The sequence below is a fragment of the Dermacentor variabilis genome, chromosome 1 (genome assembly GCF_050947875.1).
Source record: "Dermacentor variabilis isolate Ectoservices chromosome 1, ASM5094787v1, whole genome shotgun sequence".
Lineage (NCBI taxonomy): Eukaryota > Metazoa > Arthropoda > Arachnida > Ixodida > Ixodidae > Dermacentor > Dermacentor variabilis.
In genome coordinates, this window is record NC_134568.1 from 43,369,683 (window position 1) to 43,394,625 (window position 24,943).

At 45.4% G+C, this 24,943-nt stretch overlaps 1 protein-coding gene across 2 annotated transcripts in view; it reads right to left on the reverse strand.

Moving 5' to 3' along the window:
- Positions 1-437: 437 nt before the first annotated feature.
- Positions 438-24,943, reverse strand: part of LOC142570974 (Y+L amino acid transporter 2-like) — a 33,466-nt gene continuing 8,960 nt past the window's right edge. The window contains exons 3-6 of one of the 2 annotated variants that reach the window (XM_075679281.1): positions 21,672-21,929; positions 21,479-21,604; positions 17,836-17,932; positions 438-529 (exon numbers count right to left, since the gene is read on the reverse strand). In XM_075679281.1, the coding sequence (XP_075535396.1) occupies positions 445-529; positions 17,836-17,932; positions 21,479-21,604; positions 21,672-21,929 (566 nt within the window). In that variant the 3' untranslated portion in view covers positions 438-444. Of the gene's footprint in view, positions 530-12,911; positions 13,670-17,835; positions 17,933-21,478; positions 21,605-21,671; positions 21,930-24,943 lie in introns of those variants that run through there. The other variant, XM_075679273.1, reaches the window with a different exon arrangement.

The following is a 24,943-nucleotide window of genomic DNA, read 5'->3' on the forward strand; positions in this document are numbered from 1 at the left end:
TAAGGCTACCAAAATTTGGCCGGTCGGTCCGCAGCAGCCAAGAATTCTCCCGTGACCTCTCAAATAAATAAGCAGTTCATTTGATGGCATATTCCTTTTAATGGAAGCTCAATTCTGAAAACGCAATACTGAAAAAGCAAACAGATCGTGCTCAATATGAGGATTATCATGAAAACGGGCTTAAATGCTGGAAAATATGAATACAAATACAATTATTAACCCTGAATAACTATGTGGGGCCCAAAATGCTCATTCGGGCAGCAACTGTCTAGCTTCACACAAAAAAACAGTAGTCAACGTGAAATTGACAGCCACTCTTAGCAGCCTGCATGCCAAAGCACATTCATGTGGTTGCATTGTTTATTTTGGCTATCTGGCTCAGGCAAATAATGTGAATAAGAGAACAGTTATAAATCATCATTGGCTTAGTGAGGCCCAAAGTGCTCACTCGGGCAGCCATTCTCGAGTTGACAGGCCATATGGTGATGTAGCAGCAGCCGAGGCAAAATTGACCACCAATGTTAGCAGCCTGCGTGTCGAAAGGAAAATAATAGCAGTCGTCTTGGAGCCATCGTCATGTTTACATGGCCCTAAAGGCCAATAAATGCAGCCAAGCAATAACAAAAACACACCATCGGCTTGGTTTACTCCACCGCACAGTCATTTAAGTTCATCAAGCGACTTAAATAAATAAGAGCAATGCAGAGCAAGATGCCTTGTTAGGCGGCCTGCTTCCACGTAGTTGTGCGGTCCCTACTGTTTTTTACAGCCTGTTGAGATGAATAATTCCACTGTCAGAAGGCCCAAAATACTCTATTGGGCAGCCACCATCGAGCATGACGGGTCCTATGATGAAATAACAGTAGTCGGGGCACGCTTGAAAGGCAGCTTTAGCAGTCTGCATTTCAAAGGGCAGTCATGCGTAGCCATTGTAGGTGAAACAGCAGTACTCAATGCGAAATTGACAGCCACTGTTGGCAGTTTGCATGCGAAAGCATAATTATGTGCTTGCATTATTTTAGTTATCTGGCTCAGGCAAGTAATGTGGATAAGAGGACAATTATCAAACATCATTAGCTTAGTGAGGCCCAGAAAACTCATTTGGGTAGCTATTTGTAGCAGTAGTCGAGGGCACACTTGAAAGGCACCGTTTGCAGTCTGCACATCAAATTGCAGTCATGCCGCAGCCATTGTTGTATTTCTTTATCGGAATGGGCAAGTAACACGAGTGTAAACACAATTATTCACCCTGAATAGCTCTGGTACCATTGTTTGTACTAAGAAATGCTGAGTAAAGGTGAATGTGTTTTATTGAGGCAATTATTTAATTCACAAGCCATCGGCATAGCGACGGCCAGGTTCAGACAATGACTTTGGTGAAGTAATAAATGGTGAAAGGTGCAGAAGCTATCAATGCACTGCTTTGCTGGGCTGCATTCACTGAGAGATGTCTTTGTAACGATGAAAGCATCAGACAGGAAATGACACCTCACTGCATAATGTTATTCGTGTTGAAAATGTTTACCAGCATATCTGATGGGCAGCGAAACCGTCTGTTTACTAAAACTGAAAGCGTGAAAAATGCAACAACATAGCAAGGTGCTGTTTCACAATATGGCACCCTTTCATGTGCGCTTCTGGCGAGTTGCCGCCTGCACTGATGCATAAACATGAACAGAGGTACGAGGCAAAGTTACTGTGCAACCCACATGACGCTTTTAAGAAAATGTATCTGTAAACTTTTCTGTTTTCATAGGCGATCAAAATTTGTTTTGAGCAAGTTTGTCAATCACATTGCGGCAACAACACAAGAAACAAGGACAGAAAACACAGCGAGTAGGCAGGTTGAGAAGACGAGGTAGACCTGTGAGAAAGGCTTTATTGAGATGGAAGAGGAAAGCCCTGCAGTTTACAGGCGTTGGTGCTTTGAATGAGATTGCGGAATGAAAATGTGCAAAAGGACTTTGCTTAAAGAAAACTAGCAAAAACAAATGCTAATATAAAATAAAAGGACAGAAATACGAGTAAGCGCAAACACGCATGGAAGCAGGCACGTATTCACACACAAACGCGAAAACCAATAAACTCTCAAATATAAAAAAAATGTTGGAAATAAAAAAATGACAAACGCAAGAAAACATGCACACATTTACAAACAGATGCGGGTAGAGGTATTAGGAGCGGGTTCACAAGCTGCTTAGCCTACCTTCTCGTATGTTTTTTCTTCTTTTTACCGTTCTATTAACACTGTCTTGGGAATTTTTAATTGCAACATATCACGAGAATCGAAAAGCAGCGCGGAGCTGTGTTGTGGGAAACCACATCGAGCGCTGGCAACATAACTTATGCGTGAATGTGCCACAGCACGCATTCTACAGCTTGCGCGCCCAGTGAGCACTGGCGGACAGCAGTCAATCGATGGCGCTACACAACGCTCGAACACCACCGCTAGACGCTCGGCTATCGCACTGCTGACAACGATCGTTCACGATAAGTTGACGGCGACAAATCTTTGCGTTGGAGGCTTGTTTTGCAAAAATTTTCTGTTGAGACCCTCGTAGCTTTGTTTTATGCGCGCACGCTTTTCTCATTTCTCCCGAGAATTGTTTTGCTCTATCACTTCACCACGCCCGACGAAAAACGCAGCGACACAGTACACGAACACACTCGCCGCTCAGAGTAGGCACCAGACTTTGGCAAAGTTTTCTCGTCGTAACTTCACTCGGGAGCGTAAATAAAAAAAAAACATGGAACAAACACGCAGGGTGTGTGTTTGCAGCGGTCACCGCGGGATCCTGTTTTCAGGCAAAGCGTAGCGCAGCGTCAGCGATGCTCGCTGCAATGTTTCTTCGCCGGATCATGGCTTAGAATAAGCGCACGCGGCACAAATGCCGCATCGTAAGCTCGCAGTAATATTTCCATCATGATAGACCATCACAAACAGTTTGGGAATTCACTGTGACGAGGGGCTGACGCACACAGCTGACGTGACTTGGCCCAGCTCGAAGCACGGGCGGCCATCTTCTCCGTCGGCGGGGTCGCCGGTGGTCCAGCTCGTGACTTCAGTCCAGAGTACGCGCCCATTGGTGGATGCTCGTGTGTATCCGCCTCGTAGTAGTAAACGCCCCCTTTTTACTAAAGTTGTACCCGACTATAGTGATAAATACCTGAGAGGAGCTTTTGCCGCAACTGCGCGTTCATAAGCATAATGCGCACATCTGTGACACAGTGACGCAGCTTTTCAACAAGGCGGCCGGCGGGACCTCTGTAACGTCAAAGCAGATACGCCACAAGGTATAAAATTTGGGGCAACAGTACAGTTGAGATGATAATTCGCGCGTGCACTGATGTTTGTAGCACTAGACTTTGGTATGTGCTGTACGCCTTGCGCGCAACAATCCTCGTGCAACGGTATAGGCCTCGTCGTGTTTGCGGCATGTTGACTACGCGCCGTAGTCGTCACAATGTCGCATTATCGACGTAGCACATTTGGAATGCATATTGTAGAGAATACTACAGTCATTCTACAATATTCGCGCAATCTGCTTTTAGGCAACCGGGCTGATTAGCTGGTGCAATCAATACAACAGTGCAACAATACCGCCACAGGTATTCACGACGAGCATTTAAATTTGGCAGTTCAATTTCTGGAAGACCAGCGCTTAGACGAGACGCACAAAGAATAACGATACACACATTGCGCCGTCCTTCTTATTCTTCTCTGTGCACCACGTGTAAGCGCTGGTCTTCCAGAATTTGAACTATGCATACCCCAACCGGCCCATGTTTCTGCCCTACTAATTTTGCACCGCCGCGCACACAAACATCGTATTAATCAAAATTAACGATCAACTTTTCAGGAAGCTAGGCTGTTGAGAAACGAGAAATTGGCCAATAAAATGGCAAAGAAGGAGCTAAGGCTTGCGAAGAAGGCACTGCAGCTGCAGGAGGAGTCGAATGACCTTCAAAGAAACCTGATTTCTATTTAATCTGCCGTAAACAAACACAAATGTGGTTTTTGAAAAGTTTGCTGTCTCACAAAGTTTACGGCTTGTGCACTTTCAGCTACCTCGTTCACACAAGAAATGAATTTTTCTTTGTCTCTGAGAGCATGTGTCTGCGTATGCATATGGCTTAAGAGATTGGCAGTGCCTTCATTTTTATCAACTGAAAGCTGTGCTTCTTATAGGAGCTTCATCTTTGACTATAAACGCTATTAGACACACACGGTAACCTATTTTGCAGTACTGGACTTTTTTGTAATCTATTATCGGCACATACCACGCAAAAATTGTGTAAATCCACGTCGCTACTCTTTCATTGTTAACCAACAATGCGATATGGTAAAATTTAGTGCTCTGTATTGAACAGTGCCATTCCAGAGAGAACTAAGCATTGTTTGCCGTTTGAATGCCGACAGCACTGCTTTAAAGGGCTAGTAGGTTACTAGATTATCAACTGCACGCAAGAGTAGAACACAAGAAAAATTTAGAATTGGCACCCGATTGACATGGAGGCGTAGTCAGTCATTTGGCACATCAGTAGCCAACAATGGTCGACATGCTAGCTTTCAAAGTTCATTCGGCTGTAATATTGTCAGACCGACTAAATGGAGTTCTGGCCTTCAATGTACAGTCAATACACAACTTTAGTCGCTTAGGTTTCCAGCTGGCTCTCGACAGGGTGACAAAGTCAAGACCTGACAAAGATCGTCGGTCCTTTCACTCCGTGAAGATGGATTACAAGCGAAGCTTGTCCCTTTGTGTACCTAACCGTCCCCTTCGCCATAAACATTATGGTTACTTAAATGTGCCCGTGTAATTAACGAGGTGTGCCTTGCGTGGACACTGGTGACATCAATCAAGTCATGTTGTCAGAAAAACACATGTTTATTGAACATCGGGAACTTCACCGGTCAACTTTTTTCAAGTGAGCAAAGTAGCCCTGTGATCGCAGCAGTATACTTCAAGAGGTTCGGTCATCTCGATGTCAAAAACGTCGTTTGCAAATGTGAAATATACACACGTACGTCTCATAATAGTGGGTACGTTCGCCTGAAATGTGTTTGCGTTCTGCATCACGAACACGTTCTTCTGCTCGGGCGGTGGAATCTGCACGGCGGTGACGAGCTCTTTCCCGAGCCTGTTCTCGGCGCGGCTCCTCGTATACCACCTGTTTCTAGGGAGAGCGCACAACTCGTGGCCGTCCCATCTCGATGTCGGCGCAGCTGTGACGCGTGCGACCAGCTTCGGAGAAACCACAGAACACCTATATAAACTAAGGTAAGGGAAACTGTATACTTCCACAGTGCGACTGAAATAAGAGCAGCGGTGGCGTTGTAAACTAAAGTATACGACCAAGAGATCGCGCTCACAAAATCAAAACTGGCGTGGCGCGATGTTTTTGCGGCGGATGGACGTGTCTTTGCAGGGCTCCGTAGCGGCAACGAAATCATAAGTTTATTTGTGCGAACTTTGAGTGAGCATGCTTCTGTTTTTGATTTGCTGATTTTTTAGCCTTTAAATAATAATTGGATAGTTTCCTTTTTTTCTTTCTCTCTCTTTTCGTGTGCGTGGGTGTGTTTCATGTATATTTGGTTTTTCAGGATAGTCAGAGCGTCCTTTCGCGCCACCTGCTTCAACACGCGCAACCGGGTGGGACGTTAAGTCTTTATAGCATTTGAATAGTAGCTTGGAAGTGGCAAGGCTAATAGCTATGAGTGGTTTTACTGTGTGTGCTTTGGTATCGGGAATATTGATTTGGTAGGAAAGTGAGAGCGAGGCCGCGTGGATGAACACATGCGAAAACGTGGCATAGCTTAAGTCTGTGCGGCATTGATTGTTTGTAAAACATTGGTGAGAATTACTTTGCGCCATTTTAAGGATTTAGATACTTGCGTATCAGTTTTTGCTAGGAGGTACGAGCTCTGCATTATTACAGTATAGTATTATAGTTTATATAATATAATATAATATTAAATTATTATAATATATTATAGTAGTATAGTATTTAAAGCCGGGATGGCGTACAGTGTGTGGGGGGGTCCCTCAAGGCAGACGAGGGGACAGATGAGAATGGAGAGGGGATCGAGTCCATTGGCCCACAGTGTGATGTCGACGCTAGGCTGAAGAAAATGGGGGCTTTCCAGGATGAATTCGTCATACAGGTCGAAGAGCTCAAAAATTAGCTAAATATGGAGCGTGATGCACGGAAGGCAGCGGAAAAAGGACTTCAAGCAGCCGAGGAAAAGCTGAACAGGGCCGCCATTGTGAACGAGAGTGGTCGTGACGATGGAACGCAGTCCCCAACGTGACAGGAGAGGGAGTGCCAGCGAAGTACGTGGAATGTGTGCAACGTCGTGAGGGGGTAGCTGGAAAGAGCGGCATCCACCTTGAGGCCGCCACGCGAAAAAGCAGGAGCGCAGGGATCAATGCCCCTTGTAAAGTCCGAATCACGCGGAAAAGGACAAAGGGAAGCAGGGAGAGGAAGGAGATAGTGAAATGGTGATTATAACAGGCGACTCAAACCTGGCTAGGTGCTCAGAAGCAATTCTCGAGAGTGTGAAAGGAGATAAGAGTGGCGGTAGAGACATTTCCAGGCCGGACACTGGGTTCTGTCATGGAGCGAGCAAAAGCAAAGCTAGCGGAAAATGCCCACGTGCGCAACATTGCCCTAGTAGCAGGTGCGCTAAATGATGTCCTAAACAGGAAAGGGACAGTACTAGCCAAGCGCTTGGTGAAGGGGGCAGACGACTTGCACGAGCTGTCCCCTCAGGTGCAGATCGTGGCGTGCACGTAGCCGGAGGTGCCTGTACGTGACAGTCAAATGCAAAGAGCCGTAGTGGCTGCTAATGAGGCGATATGGAAAATGAGCCGAAAGTAAGGCTTCGAGGTTGTCGGAGTAAACAGGGAAGCGAGAAAGTGTGGTAGTTTTGAACGAGACGGGATCCACTTCAATTACAGGCTTGGACGAGAAGTAGTCTGGCGACTTGCTGGTCGCGCTGTTGCTTTTTTAGGGGACCCACGGGCGCTCAGGGGGCCAGAGTAGGTAGTAATGAAGAACGTTCCCTAGGGGAAACTCAGAATAGCATCGCCGTCAATAACAGAAAAAGGAGGAAAACAAGAAAGAGAGCTCGCCATGCAATAGGCTACATCAACTTGCGGGGCGGCAGAAGAAAGGAAAAGTCGGTAGAGATCGAGGAGCAGTTAAATAGAGAACGAATAGGGGCGTATGCGGTTACAGAAACGCACCTTACAGACTCGGAAGTGACGCCAGTGATTTAGAATTATGTTTGGGAAGGGGTGCAACAGAACTAAGTCGGAAAGAAAGGGAGGGGAGTGGGAATGCTCATCCACCAGGGAGTCAAATGGAAAAGAGTAAATTCAAAATGTTATGGGCATATTTGGTTATCAGGTACCATGAGAAAAAAACTTGGCTGCGCGCAACGTATTTGTGGACTGAAAATAATTGCACAGAGAAGAATCAAGAGTTAGTGGAATGCTTAAGTGCTGATATTAAGGGTTTCGGGTATGATGCCGAAATTATCCTATTAGATGACATGAATGCCCATATACAGGATCTAGATGGCTATACCGACAACAACGGGAAGTCAATGCTAGATCTTTGTGAGCAACATAACCACGTTCTCGTGAATACAGGGCCTAAGTGTCAAGGGCAGATCACGTGGGAATCGGGAAACCAGCAATCAACCATTGATTACTGTCTGATGACAGAAGGAATTCATGATAAGTTGAGAGAAATGGTCATTAACGAGAAAGGGTATAGCAGCATAGGGAGTGACCATAAGCACATCATTTTAAAAATGGGATATGTAGTTGGGAAAGAGAGCAAGGACTGCAAAATGGCCAGTCCAAATTTGAACGATGAAGAAATAACAAATATAGTCACTAGAGTCGAGGAAGAACTTGGTAAATGGCCAAATAAAGAGTGGGAATATCATCATCATCATCATCATCATCATCATCATCATCATCATCATCATCTTCATCATCAGCCTGGTTACGCCCACTGCAGGGCAAAGGCCTCTCCCATACTTCTCCAACAACCCCGGTCATGTACTAATTGTGGCCATGCCGTCCCTGCAAAGTTCTTAATCTCATCCGCCCACCTAACTTTCTGCCGCCCCCTGCTACGCTTCCCTTCCCTTGGGATCCAGTCCGTAACCCTTAATGACCATCGGTTATCTTCCCTCCTCATTACATGTCCTGCCCATGCCCCCCATTTCTTTTTCTTGATTTCAACTAAGATGTCATTAACTCGCGTTTGTTCCCTCACCCAATCTGCTCGTTTCTTATCCCTTAACGTTACACCTATCATTCTTCTTTCCATAGCTCGTTGTGGCGTCCTCAATTTGAGTAGAGTGGGAATATAGTGAGCTTCTAAGTGTAATAACGACAGAAATACGGAAAGAGAAACCACATGTTCGTTGGAAACGAAAAAAAGTAACCGAAGAGCTGGTGGAACAGGGAGATACGAGAAGCGATCGCCGACCGACAGAAAGCATCCCGATATTACAGGCAAGGAAAGAAGGCGCAGTTGCCGCAGCATGAAGTAGTCAATAAATGCGAAATATACCGCGAGAAAAAGTAGATGGTTCAAATACTGGTGCAAGCAAAGAAAAAAGGTGCAAGTGAACGTTGGTAGCAGGGGGCGGCAGAAAGTTAGGTGGGCGGATGAGATTAAGAAGTTTGCAGGGTCGACATAGCCACAGTTAGTGCATCACCGGGCTAGTTGGAGGAGTGTGGGATAGGCCTTTGCCCTGCAGTGGGCGTAACCAGGCTGCTGCTGATGATGATGAACGTTGGTTGTCAGAAATAGGTGAGAAAAAGAAGGCCGCCCTTAGAATATTTAGGAACCAGATAAAATTATTAGGCAGGAAGTCAACAACAATACAACAACATATCCTAGACGAAGGTGGAAACAGACTGGAAGGAGAAGCGGCAATAAATTACATCCTAAAAATAACAGCCGAACCTTTCGAAGGAAATGACGAGGTTTTATTTGAAGAAAAAAAGAGCGTGAAAGAAACCCAGGTGGAAAAGGAGCCGGTGCTGACAAATTTCAACTGGAAGAAAGCCGAAGAGAAAATTCCTAAGCGCAAAGCCACAGGGTTAGACGAGGTTCCCGTTAGGCTGATTAATGAACTAGGAGATATAAGCGATATATATAACGAGATATAAGAACGAAGAAGAAGCACCTGCTTTCTGCGGTAACGCTAGGGAAATGGTGGAGCAGGTTGTATTCTAATGTGAAGATATTTGCCCTGCGGTCGATTTAGGCACCACTGGACTCCTCGAAGCCCTTGGGTTCAGCGAGAGCAGGGGCAAAGTAAACATATCCGCAATAGAGATTAATAAGAGGCGATTGAAATATTGGTGGAAGAAAAGTAAGGAAACGACAAAAAACAGAGACGTACAAAAACAAATTTCATAATAGGGTGGTTGCAAATTTTTTATTCAAGCTCGTCGTGCGTTTTTTTTTTTTACATTTTTTGTTAACCTAGCTATAGGGCATTAGACAGTTTAATAGTAAGAGCTTGGCAGTGCAAACCACCGCCCCTTTCCAAAGAGGACGCTCATAACATCCATCCATCCATCCTAATATCATCATCATTAAGTAGTGAGCAATATGGCCGCTGCGGTAGCGGCTAGTGGGGCTCGTCACGCTGCTCGCTCGCTGGTTTTGGGCGTTGCGTTACCACTTTCGGGGCGGCAATCGTGCGTACTGTACTCTAACATTACTACAGATATCCTTATTATGTCGCCAGTGATTTAATTAGGGGCCTCAATCGATAAAAAAACTGTTAAAACAAGTAAGCTTATATTCTTTATTGTCAATGGTGAAAGAAGCCGTGCGTGCTTACAAAGGGTGCACACACTCTTAGAAAAATTTATACCCTTTGGGCCTTATCTTGTCCCACAACGGTAATAGTCATCTGTCTTGCCCGCGTTTCCTTTCTTCAACGCTGCGAGCCCGGTACTTCCCAGTCACGAACGGCATGCGCGTTATCAGTGCGGCGCAGCATTCTCAACAGGAAAGTAGCGAGAGCCGAGTTTTCAAAAAAGGAAACGCAAGCGAGGCAGATGACGATTATTGTTGTGGGACAAATATACACCACAAAGGGTGCAACCGTTTTAAGAGTGCATTTGTTTAAGAATGTACATTAGGGGTGCACTCTAAAAACAGTTGCACCCTTTCCGGTGCATATTTGCGCAAAACAATAATCGTGATCTGTCTTGCTTATGTTTCCTTTCTTGAAAACGCTTCGCTCGTTGTACTTTCCTGTCGAGAATGCTTTGGCATGGTGATACTGCGCATGCTGTTCGTCACTTGGAAGTACCGGGCTCGGAGCGTTAAAGAAAAGAAACGTGGACAAAACAGATGACGATTATTTTTGTGTGGCAAATACACACTCCAAAGGGTGCAACTCTTTTTAGAGTGTACACTGTAAAAAGTTTACACCCTTTGGGGTGTATATCTGCCACACAACAGTAATCGTCATCTTCCTTCCTTGCGTTTCCTTTCTTGAAAACGCCGTGCCCGCTACTTTCCTGCCGGTAATGCTATGTCATGCTGATAACGCGCATGCCGTTCGTTACTGGCAAGTAACGGGCTCGCAGCGTTAAAGAAAGGAAATGCGGGCAAGACAGATGACGTTTATCGTTGTGTGGCAAGATGCGACTCAAAGTGTGAACTTTTCTTAGAGTGTAATGGCCAGGGGGGCGGGGGCGGGAAATACAAGCGCGTGAAGCAGAAAATCCGGAAAGGCTTTAAGGCCACGAGGCGTCGCTGTCGAGCCTTTCATCTCATCTTAAGCTAACGCTTTTCAGAGAATGGGAATATCTTTTCTTTTTTGAGCGCTCCTACTCGTGCGCGTTTTGTATCCGCAGCTTTGCTTTCATTGCCACGGAAAGCTGTCCAAAAGTATAGCTTTCCTTCTGTGCAGCTATGTGCATGCAACATCGTGTTGCGTGCAGTGATTTCAGCGCAACGGACGGTACCCACTGCAGGCTACAAACACTGACGGTTTTTCCTTGTGCCTCATCTCACAAACCATTGAGATGTAACGGAGAAATGACGCCTGCTACGCGGGTGTGGTGGCGCTCCTCCCAACGCCGGCGCGCCAGCTGCAGGATGCTGTTTGTACTGCGCACCAGAAGTTGCCAAGCCAGCTGTGTCACGCCGACATATCGCCCTAGCGTATTCTTAGAACACGGCGTCTAAGGAGCTTCAGTGCAACATAAAACCTTGTCAGTTTCAATTCTTCGCACGTCGGGCGAAACTGACCATTTTCTTTTTTTTTTTTTGTAGTTCGAACACATATGTAACGAATGATCTGCGGCAAATAACGTTTTTTTTGCCCTATCAAGTAGATGTATGGAAGCAGCGAAAATTGCCAGCATGAGAAATGTCAATCTTCATGTACACGAACAAACGATGGGTGTAATGCGTTTTGTCGGAGTAATTTAGATTGTCAATGTGCTCACTAGAAACGACTGCTTTTGCTTAACGACTTAAATAAAGCTGAGCGAATGTGTATAAAACTTACTTTAGTTTCATTCATGATATGTTGTACTGGGCGATTTTATTTTTCTTCCTTTCTTTTATACCCGGAGGAAAGCTTGCCTACCGAATCTAGAAAGCTTGAGCCGAGTCATCGCTGTAAAGACACATTTGGGGCTAGTATTGTGAGAACGTTTTCCTTTTTTGCTTTATTTATGGTTCATATGCGGTGCAGCCCCGCGGAGGTGATGCTGCAGTTGCATTACAGCACGTCGATATTTGCATGCAGAAATATAGGCACCGTCAAATATGTTAGTAGCTACCATGTTTATTTTTTTTTGGCCCCGCAAGTTCACTTAATAAAATCGTGCGTTGATTGTATACTATCTGCTTGTGAAATGGTGAAATGGGTGCGATTATTCGCTATATTGACACGTGTTTATCTTTCTCGGGTGACCACGTTTCATCGCTTAACAAATGTTATCACCCAGCGCAGAACGCGCCTGCATGTATATGAAGTTTCTGAAATGTTATCGGTGGTTTCATCCGCTGTCTGTCACGAACCTTGTGTAATCTGATTGTATGTATGCGCGACGCGAATAGTGTAGAACTTTGTGGAAGACAAGCGGGTACCAGCGATTAGTCTCGAACATTCGACGATTGATGTATAAAAGCCGACGCGCTTGACCCGTTGATCATATTTTCGACGATCGCCGACTGTATTCGCCGCTATCGTTGCGCTATAAGTGTAGCCTGTTTTTGTGGGCACAGGTTCGCCCAATGAAAGTTAGTTTTTTCTTTCACAGTATTGCTACTGTGTTCTTCAACGTCACCACCACGTGATAATATTATAGACATTGGAAGATGTTTTGATAATGTTCCGCGTCTCACGAGTCCTAATGCTAATACCTTCCGAAAACTTCCTGCCGCCTTTGCATTCTAAGCCAATATCGTCCTTGTGATAGCTTTTCATCTCTGAATGCGAAACCAGCTCAAGTTATTTTCTTTTTGTTTGACTTTCTGTCAACCTTTGGGGGAAACTTGTTCTTTCGAATGTTTGCTGTCTCAACCCAGCAGCCACCCCTCCCCTTAGAGAAAGGTTAGCTCCGTGGCTTATAGAATAGAATAGAACTTTATATAGTCACATTTCAAACATGATTGTAAGATATCAAAAAAATAACATCTCGGGAGTTTAATTCACGTTCTTATTATTTTTACGATTCTCTTGATATGTTGCTTTGTCTTTGGCATGTCATTGTGCTTTCCTTTATTCAGATGCCTGTGTGCACTGTTGGCTCCCTACTAATAGCATGTTTATTGTAAATCTGGAGCCGTAATACTTGATAAAATAATTGAATATTATGTTGCATAACAAGAATCATCTCACATTGTACTTTATTGACGAATACATGGGACACTGAGCATAAGCTTCTGTAGGAACATATTCCCGTTTACTCCTAACCTTGACCGCTGAACAGCTTTCAAGACGTAGTAGGCGGGAAAGCCTACCAGGACACACCCCAGCGCGATTAAGTATTGCATGACTTCTCCTGCTGCCAAGACCGGAACCAGGACAACGGTAAGGGAGATGGTGATGTTGACGAGGATGAGCCACGTGGGCACCCTGATGGGTCTGTGGGCGTCTTTCATGGTCACACGCAGTCTGAGCATTGATACCATCTCTAGTAAAACCATAAAGCAAAACACTGTCATGCTACCTTTGGCAAGAAAGCGCACAGAGCCCGTGACTGCGAAAAGTATGGCCAGGCAGCACCTGAATGCCACTGCAACGATTGGCAGTGAAGAGTTCATCGTGATGAGTGAGAATGCCCCAGGCAGATGCCTCTTGCGGGCGGCGGCCATAAACAGCCGGCTGTTGCTGAGAAAGCAGGAGCTCATGGTCCCGAAAGCGCAGACACAGACAATCATTGGCACCAGGTAAGCACCCGCCATGCCCCACGTGGTCCGGGCGAAGGTGAAGGCTGTCGCTTCCGAAGCAGTAACCATGTGAAGGTCCAGGACCGAGAAGTAGGCCGCGTTCGTGAGAACGAGCAGCGTGGTCACCAGGAGAAGACCCCCCAGAAGGGACCTCGGGATGATGCGCGAAGGATCTGACATCTCTTCGGCCATGCAGGCGAGCATAGAACTGGAAAGAATGAACTACTTGCATCGTCAAGGTATACATCAAGGCACAAACTACGGACGAAGGACCTGAATTATACGAAATAACTTCGCCGTGTATTCTTCTCACTCTTCATCCCCAGTCTATACCGTACGCTAAGATGTCAAACCAACTAACTTCGAAGTACATCGTTGTTTGCAACATTACTTTGCTAGCTCGTTTCGACCGGCCACGGTAGTCAAGTGGCTACCGCAGTTGGTCGAGGCCACGGGCTCTTTTCCGGTCGTGTCAGCCGCATTTCGATGGGGGAGACATGCGAAAACACTCGTGTACTTTGATGTAGCTGCACGTTAAAGAATCTGAGGTGGTCAAAATTAATGAGTACATCACTAGGGCGTGCCTTATAGAAGGTAGTCGCTTTGGCAAGTATAACCCCCAGATTTATTTTTTTAATTAGCACGTGTTTTCTTGAGAAACATAGTGTCAGAGTATGGACACCAAAAGAAAACCAGTGATTATTTAATCCGTTTTATGCATAGAGCTTACTTTTTGTTTCATGGGTGCCGCCATATCGCGCAGGAAGTCACGCCATCTATGGGCGGTTGGCATGCTTGCTTGGGCGAACGCTTCGCATTGTGCGCTAGGTATACGCGCGGCGACAGTTTCTGGTGGTTGTTTTCGCACTCGCGCGGTATATTTAGTATGTAACTTGAGTCTTCGAAGTGGGAAAGGGTTTCTACAGTGAAGATGTATATGGGCTAGCCGATTCGTTCATCCGTCCGTCGCCTGTACGCCGAAAACTCCTCCGACGCAACCACATGCGCATGCGGAAAAAAAAAGAGAGAGAGAGGCGCGTGATTGGCTGCACCAGTATTACGTCGTGGCTTTCCGTTACAGCCGAGAGCGCGCGCGTAGCAGTTTCTCTCCGGCTGCGAAATGGGTAGGCCACAGTGGTACGTGCTGGGTTATAGATGTGCTTGTTCTACACAGCGCATTGGCGGTCCAGTCATGTGCCATGATCATGCCAGGTCTTACTTCGGTGTCAGCCAGTGCTCTTTTTTTTTGCGGCACTAGAAGATGAAAAGAGATTTCGCTTTCGTCGGTCTTGTTCGTCCCGTCTTCTACGACGTACTCACCTGTTTTAAGTATATTTCATCCTCGCAAATAGCAGTCCAATTCTTTTTATGCGATCTTCTTAGATTATTATTGCTTTACAGGGCTAAAGCACAATGTTGAAGCACAAAGCTTATATGTGTCATGCTGGTTTGCCAAACGCATAGTGATCGTTGTGTTAAGCAACGCCGTCGGCCTCATACAGGAAGTGAATGCGGACAAAGCACAGTGATTTCAGGTCTAGTAGACTTGAAATGCCTGCAAACGATGCTGCTTGGCTGACGCAAATATTTCATAACAATTGGCGCTTAGCTGTTTGGACGTTGAGTTGAATGAACATGTCACGCATTTCATATATTTTTGTGCAGCTATATAAATAAGTTGTTTTTTGGTATGTCTGTCAATCAAGCAATCTTAGCATTTTATTCTATTTTTTAGGTATTTTGCATGTCATTGTCTTTGGCATTACCAGTGAATTTTTCCTTTCTTTAGTTGTCATGACTCTCAAACACGTCGTGCAGCTTGTGCAATATCTCAGGGAGTATATCAGAAGCTCTCTGTGCGCATATCAGAAGCTCTTCTACGCTTTGGTCTTCAGGGCTTTTTTATAAAAATATTTTTTTATGTGTGCACATGAAACGGCCTTCGCGTTTTCTTGAGCTTTTTTTTTTAAATTTCACTGTCTGGTGAACTTTGGTGTTGATTAGCAGTCATGTACATGTCATGCATTTTTCACTTTTGTTCATTTTCTGAGCATGTATCATGCCAAGTCATGCGAAAATCTTTGTTTTCGGAAACGGAAGTCAATAAAACGAGGCCAAAGATATGTTGTGTTGAAAGTGGAATTTACGTATGTTCTGGCATATGCTGGCGTACTCAAAGTATGGACAAGACTACGTGCGTGCAAACACGTAAAGAACCCACGGTGCACCACGCGCCAGTACACAAACAATCCCAATGCCTGGCGTAGCAAGCAAACGCGATAAAAAAAAAAAAAACGCGCCGCGGACAGGCAAAAATAAAAGTAAAGGTGCACGACACATGTCGAAGGTTGTAAAAGGAGCGGAGTGGGTCGGCATAATAATAAAAAAAACCTAGAGAGAGGACGCAGCCGCGCGGCTGCTGTTCCTGTTGCCATGACAACGTAAACAATCGTGTGCGACGCCATTTTGCTAAAGCATCGCCCTCCTGTTAGGGCCGTAACTGAAAGGGACCTTGGCGCTAGCGTCGAAGGAGCGTCTGCATTAGAACAGCCAATGGCAGACATGCGGAGATTCACCCCTGGGACCGAGCGCGAGCGCAGCAGCTTTTTTCCAGCTCTGAAATCTGTATACGCCACGCGTCATAAGTACTCCTGAGCAGCAGGCAGCTTTCGATCAGCAACGCCGGCAGCAGAACCTGAAATGACCTCGTCTACGCCGCGCCGATACTGCAGTCCGGACACAAGAACAGGCTCGAGCAGCCGAGCGCAAGCAGCAACTGCGTACTGAGGACCCGGCAGCCTACCAAACCATTGTTTAATGAACTGTCGGAATTAAACCAGCGATAAATAACGGGGCCGCACGTTTCAGCTTCGCTGGTAAACCATCTGCACATAGTGCTTGGACGGTGATATTATGCATAAAGGTTGTGAGTTGACGTCTAGCGCTCTGTCAAGTCCCACCCTTTTTTCCGTTTGTTTTGTTCGCGCTAGTAACTGTGTCACAGCTACTGTAGTTACCGTTTCAGCGAAAGGCTACACAGTAGCTCTTCGACAACCTCGTATGAAGTGACATCGCGTGAATTTCACAGAGAACGAGCTAAAACATCTCCAAATCGTTAAGCAACATTCGGCGGGAAGACATTCAATCAGCGCTGCGCATTCTCGCACAAGCCATAGAGGAGGAAAGCCGCACCACGCGCCCTTTCCTCCTCGACCGATGAAATAGATCTATACATCACAGTGATTCCGCACATTTTCCATAGAATTTACGCGGCGGTAAAAGGAATTGCGTGCCAATTACGTGTTATTTTCTCAATAAAGATACTGAAAACGTATGTATAAGAATGCACCGGAAAGTTGTGAATCGGATAACCACGCAGTTAACTGGACATATTTATTTATTTATTCATTTATTTTTATTATATAAACCCGCTTTCGCTTAAAACATTATAGCGGAGAGGGGAAATATATAGAGACATTTCATACATTTGTAGATGTAAGTACAATACATGCACAATGTCACACAATATGAACAAGGCTTTTAAAGCAGGTAAACTAAAGCAAATATCGCTAGAAAGAGAAGAACAGAATAACAGAGCGTTATGGACCTTGAACACGCATATGAAACTGGGAATTCGACGCGATGCTTGCAATGGTACCAGGAAGCTGTTTCCATTTTGATGTTGTTCGATGAAAAAAATGAATAGCTGAGCAAGTTGCTTTTGCGCGTATCTCCCGAACTTTGAAACGATGGTCGCGGCGATGCGAAACGCAGTGCGGTTGAAGATGTAGTTTGATCTATTTATGCCAGAATGCCCCCGAAATATATTATGGAAGAAATGAAATTATGTGGTTTTACGTGCCAAAACCACGATTTAATTTTGAAGCACGCCGTAGGGGGGGGGGGGGGGGGGACTCCGGAAGAATCTGGACCACCAGTGGTTTCTTTAACGTGCGCCTAAATTAAGTACGCGGGTGTTTTCGCATTTCGATCCCATCTAAATGCGGCCGCCGTGGCCGGGATTCGATCCTGCGACCTCGTGTTTAGCAATCCAACACCATAGACACTAGGCAAGATGCCGGAGCTTGAGCCTGAGAAAACACCTACAATCGCTCAGCGTCTGCAGTTGCAATCATAGCGGCAACGCTACTTTTGCGGCGATACTCACCGACGATGTACCTGGCTGCTAGGTTTTGTGCGCGCTCCAGCGAATCGATCATGTTCTGTTGATAAGGGTCCCACAGCAGCACTGGGCGTGTATCGTTTGCTCTGATAAACCTTTGTACACACTTTGCTGTGAGCTCGCAAAAGCAACACTAGTCACTCTGTGCTTTCGTCGTAAGTAGATGAAGGCCAGGTTCGAAATGCCCTTACCTTCCAGACCCGGTGAACATGGCCATAGCGAATGATTCGACTACCTTTACAGGTGTCGTGGGACCATCGAACGTAAACTTGTTAAGCAATGCTGGCTCTGAAATAAATGTTCAAAGCAGAAAACGTTCGAATTTACTAAATGGCCAGCGCTAGTAGCTGTCACAAATGAAATGGCGCATTTGGCAACGCCACACCAGCGTGTTTCTTTCACCTATCCCTAAAGCGAATGGTTATTAATATAGAGAGCTGGAAGAGTTGGCGAGTTGGTATCCTCGCATTCTGCGCAGTAATGAGGGAAGAAAACGAAAGTAGACTGCCAGTGATGAGTGCAGACTGCCATCTGATCTAGATAAAAGTAAACGCGCACCAAATTCAACCGCACAGTCGCCCTTCCTATTTAAGATACACTCCTACAGAGGTCAACGAGAAAAAAGGGGGTTAACCGAGGGGCCCGATTTTGATTAGTCATATCATAAGAAACCGACAAACACTGACACCAAAGACAACATAGGGGAAATTACTTGTGCTTAACAAATGAAATAAAGAAACGATAAGTTAATGGAAATTAAAGTGGATTGAAAACAACTTGCCGCAGGTGGGAACCGAACCCACAACCTTCGCATTTCGCGTGCGATGCTCTACCGATTGAGCTACCGCGGCGCCGTTTCCCCATCCACTTTCTTGGGTATTTGTGTGTCCCAGTAGAACCCTGGAAGTGTTAGCCAGCGCCACCACTCACAGACCTTGGCGGCGGACGCAGAACGTCCTTTTTGCCGCAGGCGTCACGAGAACGTGATCTTTTTTTGGGTGAAGGCAACTGGTCAATAAACCCACACATGCTACCTGAAGGCATCAATGTTGCCGGATTCGAGACCCTCGTTATGTAATCAACGAGAAGAAAGGGGGTTAACCGAGGGGCCCGATTTTGATTAGTCATATCATAAGAAGCCGACAAACACTGACACCAAAGACAACATAGGGGAAATTACTTGTGCCTAATAAATGAAATAAAGAAACGATAAATTAATGGAAATTAAAGTGGTTCAAGGAACAACTTGGAGGGTTTCTCAGCTACGGAGGGTTTCTCAGCTGCTAAAATTTGTATACTGTGCGCTCGAATTAAAAGGGGCTATATAAATTTCAGACTATAGGTCTGAAATTTCACTCTAGGTTCAAATCCCGTCGAGCGTCCTAGACGCGTCTATCGGCCATCTCATACCATCTTAAAAGCAGTTAATGTCTTTTCTTAGTGGTTTGAGCAGTTTTCTCGAAATATATATTGCGGCGAAATATTTTTTTCTGATCACGTGAACCCGCTGAAATTTGTTGACACGAGTAAAACATGATTCCGCAGGAAATTCTTAAAAGTAATTAGAAGTAATTACTACGCCAAGAGACACATAATGTCTACATTTGCATTTTATGTCATTTTTAACACCCGCAAGAACTGTGAGGGAGGCATGTACCTTCGGAGTTACATGCCTTTACTTCCAAGCGTGGCTCCCTTTGTTTCTCACCGGGTTGACTCAGCGATGCGAGAGGATATAATGCCTGCGTATTGCCTCGGTCGGATGAATACGTCACCAAGACGACAGAATATGTTTCCGAACGACTGTCATCGAATAAAAATGTTACGTTTCTGATGGTTGGATTCAAACCAGGCTCATCCAGCGGACCAATCCGATGCGCTCGACCCATTGAAGCATGGACGAATGGATGGGACGAGGGAATAACAACCTTAGGCCTTTTCTCTTTGAGGCTACAGTCGCGGACAAATATGTGTGACAATGAAGTAAAGGCTGGGGACGCAATGAGCCCGCAAGGAAGAGGTCTCCTGAAGGAAGTCCCACATTTTCATTCACGTTAGTTAAAGCTAGGCAACAAATAACATTCCAATCTTACTTACTATTCAAAAAATATGTAAAATCCGCCACATTTTTCTCGTCTGCGTTGGCGCAAGTGCGAAACTATCACAGGTTGACGCTACGCTGTTTCAGTATCTGTTTGGAAAACTGAAAGACGTGCGAGACGTTTCCGGAATACTTTGCGCAGTAACACTTGGGTAGAAGGTCTACCGCTCTGTTATTCTCTTCGTTGCCACGGAAAGGTGCACGCGAGTTCAGCGTATTAAGACGCTTGGTGCGGGCGTTGCTTCACATAGCAATAATTTACTTATAAAGTGAGAGTATCAGTTTCCCTTATCTTGGTTTTGGCAGCTTCCCTTACTTTTGCAATTATTTTCCTTGGTTTCTGCACATTATCTTTACGAGTGGCGCTCACTTGCAGCGATCATTAGATTTGATATGTCGCACTTCCACCGATTTCACTACGTAAGATACATGCACCAATTAATTGTAGCACGAATTAAATCTGTGGCATGGTGTACCTCGTTGAGACTGCGACGACGTTTCAATGTGATCGCAGGTCGTACGTGTTATGATTTCTTAGTCTTTTTTTTTATTCGTTAAGTAAGTCACTTGTCGTTATGCTTACGTCTGGCCAGCATCGCACGACTGTCACCAATGCGATTTGTCCTTCGTAATTTGACAGATCGAGCGAGTAGGCATTCCATGGCCAAACATTTTTAGCGCGCATAAACCACAAACAAAAAAAAGGAAACGACAAAGACGAGCGCTAACCTCCGACTAAATTTCTCCGTAATAAGTGTTTACCTGGAATTTAGTGCTTGTGCTTGTCTTGGTTTCTGCGCGCTAAAATGCTCCCGCCCCTGGTGCCCGTATGTCAGCTTCTAATGGACGAGTATAGTGGACCTTCCACTTGTTGCATCTCGCCTGATATAATCCAGCTGATATTAAGAAAACAACCGTCCGGCTAAATGTAATGCACATTATATTCAACCGATGCATCTCTCAAATGGAACATTGCAGGGAAAACAACTAAAACAAAACAAAGAAGTTCCCTTCTCAAGTTCAAATATTCATAAGCTTCCAGTTAAGATTGTTAGTCACTGTTCTCGTGCTAACTGTTTTGTTATAAATAGGTTGCCGGGTCGATATTGAGTTTGAAGATTCCTCGGCAGCTACACTTATCTCTGTTCTCTAGCAAAGATCACTTTCAAGGTTCATAATAATGACTATGAAAATACTGATAATGCGGCTACGATGCCGAGTTCAATAAACATTTAAAGATGCCTACGCTGTCAGGTAAATTTAGGGTACACTGCTTGGCAGTTTTTAACCTTTGGTAAAGGAGTCCTCCAGTACTGACGTGGATGAAAAGTCCAAGCGAAAAGTATAGAGTTAGAGCTGAGCATGCCGAGTCCAACAGAAAAGGCTAAAGTGGATAAATCGATACCACATTACTACGACTCATTTACCCGTCTGTCCAGTAAGAAGTATTTTTGAAGATATTAGTTTTTTTGCTGTAGTTCGTTCATTTACCGTGGTTCGAACATTTTGAGTGTAGCGAAAGCGAACCGGAGCTTTTCTCTTCTTCCTAGTGTATTCGCTAATTCAATAGCGCTAAAAAAGTTAAACATGTATAAACCTTGCTTCTCTAGAAACTTTTGTCAAGTATAGAGAAAATGTTTTGTTAGTTTCGCATCAGTTGGCAAAAAGAGTGATTGCTGGACCGCATTTACTGATCAAGAAACAGACGAAAAAAATTTCCTTAACGCACTTGCCTCGGGAACACCATACGATGCCGGTAACGATGATTGCTAGGAGAATGGAGATCTTTATGACGAAGAAGACGTTCTGAATTTTCATGGACGTCTTCAGAGAAAACGTGTTCACAGCAGCTGCAAGTTCTGCATGACAAACACACCAGTAAGTCATATTGTTGGTTACAGTCTTGCATTGATCCGGACCACTCACCTATCACAACTACTGTCACCAAGGCTGTAACTGCGTGCGGCGGTGTGCAAGTGCCGTATGCAAAGCTGAGCGCGTAGGTCGTGAAAGTAAGCCCGAGTATGGCGACGATAGTTGGGTCGAAGAGAAGGAAACTCCAGGCGTACAGAAACGACAGGACGTCTCCAGCTCTTCCCATAGTCTGTGCAGCAACGCTAACGAATTCGTAAGGCCCGCCAGCGGAGGGTAGCATTGTACCGAGTTCGGCGACACAAAGCCCATCTGAAAATGCAGGTTCAAAAGCATCTTGCTGTGAAATTTCGCTCGAATATATGATGCTTGCTGCTGTCCTAAAAAGCGAAAATCAGGATGTTGCAAACTTGCGAGCAAAGCACATTGCCCGTTGATTTAACAGTGAACCTGAAGAGCGAGATATGTACTATAGGACCATGGGTTCCAGTGAGCACTACTTTAACGTCTTGTCAACTAACCAACAATTCAACAGATCTCGTAAAGTGAAACTCACTTGGGTTTGTAACTATAAGATTTGTGTCGTTTTGAAAGCTGTCACAGTGTTGTTCACCACATAAAATTATTTTCTTGACTATGCGTGTGGCTGCGCGGCAATCGCAGATCAAATTTCCGTCGTAGCTGCGCCTCTCTCGCGCGGCGAGCGCAGCTGAGGAGGACAGTGCGAAAGTTAGGCCAAAAGCTAGGTGCAAAACCGAAAGTTAGGTGCAAAAGCAGGCAGGAAACACACAGGACAGCGGTGAGCTCAGAACTAACATTATTATAAGGCATACACAAACTGAAGTGCTACAAACTATACCCACGTGCTTTCCCATCGATGGCGTCATTATCAGTGTACAGGCAACGAGGAAAACTCTGTCATCTGATGTTGTTTACCTGTGCACTGATAATGACGCCATCTATGGGAGAGCATGTGCTTATAGTTTGTTGTACTTACGTTTGTGCATGCCTTGTAATAAAGTTAATTGTGAGCTCAGCGCTGTCCAGTATGTTCCCTGACCTGTTGTGTTTGTCGTTTTACGCTGCCCTTCAAGATGTTCAACCAGTACGAAGCTGCCCAAATGTCGATTCTTCTACAGGCCAGAAGCAAACCGAAGCGGTTCAGTGGAAGCCCTGTGAATTTCCTTGACGAAAATGAGATCGCCCATGAAATGAGAATGCTCCTTAATCTGCAAGTTAATTGTAGTCAAAGCCATGGACACATGCTCTTCAGCACCGCAAAAGCCCGACCTGTTTCATTATGGGGCTAAGTGATGGCTACTGTCTTCTGGAATTGCGGGGGTCTGTTCTTTGTGGATATTCCGCACAAGGGAGAGACGATGACCGGATAATGCTATTCTGCCTTGATCTACCACCCATGGGATACCATCGAAGTTAAACTACCCACGGAAAGGGGTAATTTTCGGCCAAGATTGTACGCATTTACACTGCGCTACTGTGGTGATGGCTCCCATACATTCCTGCAGTTTTTCTGCGCATCAACGCCGGTCCTATACTCGCCGAATCTCACCCATTCAGACATTCACCTCTTCTATTGGGCGCACTTTTACAGTGACAGTGACGTCATTAGAGGTGCGACCCTCTTTTTAGAAGACCAAGCTTTATAATATATTAACATATGTTTTATTCATACGAGGATTCAAGCGCTGAAAATTCGTTGGGCTCAATGTGTCGGCAGTCTTGGGGGATTACATTGAAAAGAAACATGTGTGATTAGTTACGTCAGATCCTTCCTTTTCAATGAGGCATTTTCATAAAACAACCCTCTAAATAGCAATGTCAGGGAAACTGTTAAGTGCGAGTACTACCGAACGCATGGAACTCTACATATGCCCCGCGCATAAGTGGCGAATAAGAGGAAAAGCTTTGCGCACCTGACGCGCACAAAAATTTAAAAAAAAAAGAAAACGAATCAAATTATGCAGATCTCACGCACTGGGAGACAGGGAAGAGTGAAAACGCTGGGAGGTTAACTACAGTTTGAAATCATGTGTGGCGCAAGGTTAAAAACCAACAGAAGAAACAAGAGGAGACAGCAAGGGTGGCAAACTCGCAACTAATTGCATTCCAGGAAGCACGTACCCAATATACTATTTTAGGCACAGTATATGCATGTGCAAAACCATTGCAGCCGCTGCACGTGCAAGAATGCTGTGAAAATAGTCTGAAATCGCAAGACGAGCTGTCACAAGCCGCAGAAGCTATGAGCAAACCGCATCTAAATATTGAATTTCGTTTAAAATGGAATTTCTATTCATAGATCCGGTTGACAGAATTGCGAACTGAAACGAAGGGAACGCCCATACGCAAGAATCACCTTTTTTTTCTTTATTTGGAAGGCTTCTAGCAGTTCTAGAGTCAACGCATCCTTGCTCTTTCCTAGCAGCCACGTGTTATCAAAATTTTTTTTGCAGAAATTTCACACTTGCTCGGTCATTTCACTTGCCCTGTGTGTCGAACGTCCCCGCATTCGACACACAGGGTCCAGAAATGGAGTGAAGAGACTCGGCTAGCCAAACAGAGGGATCACAATTCGCGCCCTGCCCCTTTGGAGCATGGCAGGTCCACTACGTATAAGGAGCGAATATGGTTACAAGATTACAGCCTACGAAGCCCACTAGCTGTATCCTAATTTAAGCTTGTAGATTTCAATGTGTCAGTATAGTTGTCATACGCTTTGCTTTTGTATCGTTGTGTAGAGAAACGAAACCATTACTTGGCCGCGCATGTGTTGCGTGCGCCGATGGCACCATTGTCGCGCCACGCATTATTCAACCAGAGTCCAACGTAGCCTCGCGTGCAGCGTCCAGATTGGCGTAGCTCGGCGGTGCCTTAGTCTGTCCGAGCAGGAATGGTCGCATAGGGTTCGTGCGCACAACGCTCGTACTTGCAGCAGCGGAAGGCAGAACACTGCCCCGGCTCCACTGCCTGGCAGACTGAGCAGAGCGTGACGGTGCGTCTCGGAAGGCCTTGCAACTCTGCGCGCGCAGTATATCGACACAGACATCGGGACAGCACAACAGCGGTGGCGGTGGCGCCAACGGCGTGATTGTGCTTCGTTTAACAGATGAGAGATTCTAAATGTTTGGTCAAGCGATGCCTTGCTACGTATATTTTATTGGCGATAGCAATATACGGACGCTCGAGGCGCATTCGGGCTGGCGTCGTGCTGTCCTATTATCGATGGCGCATGCGCGCGGCCCACGCGTGTAGGGAATGAAAAACGATGAAGACAAATGGACGCTTCGTCACAATCTGCTAAATCG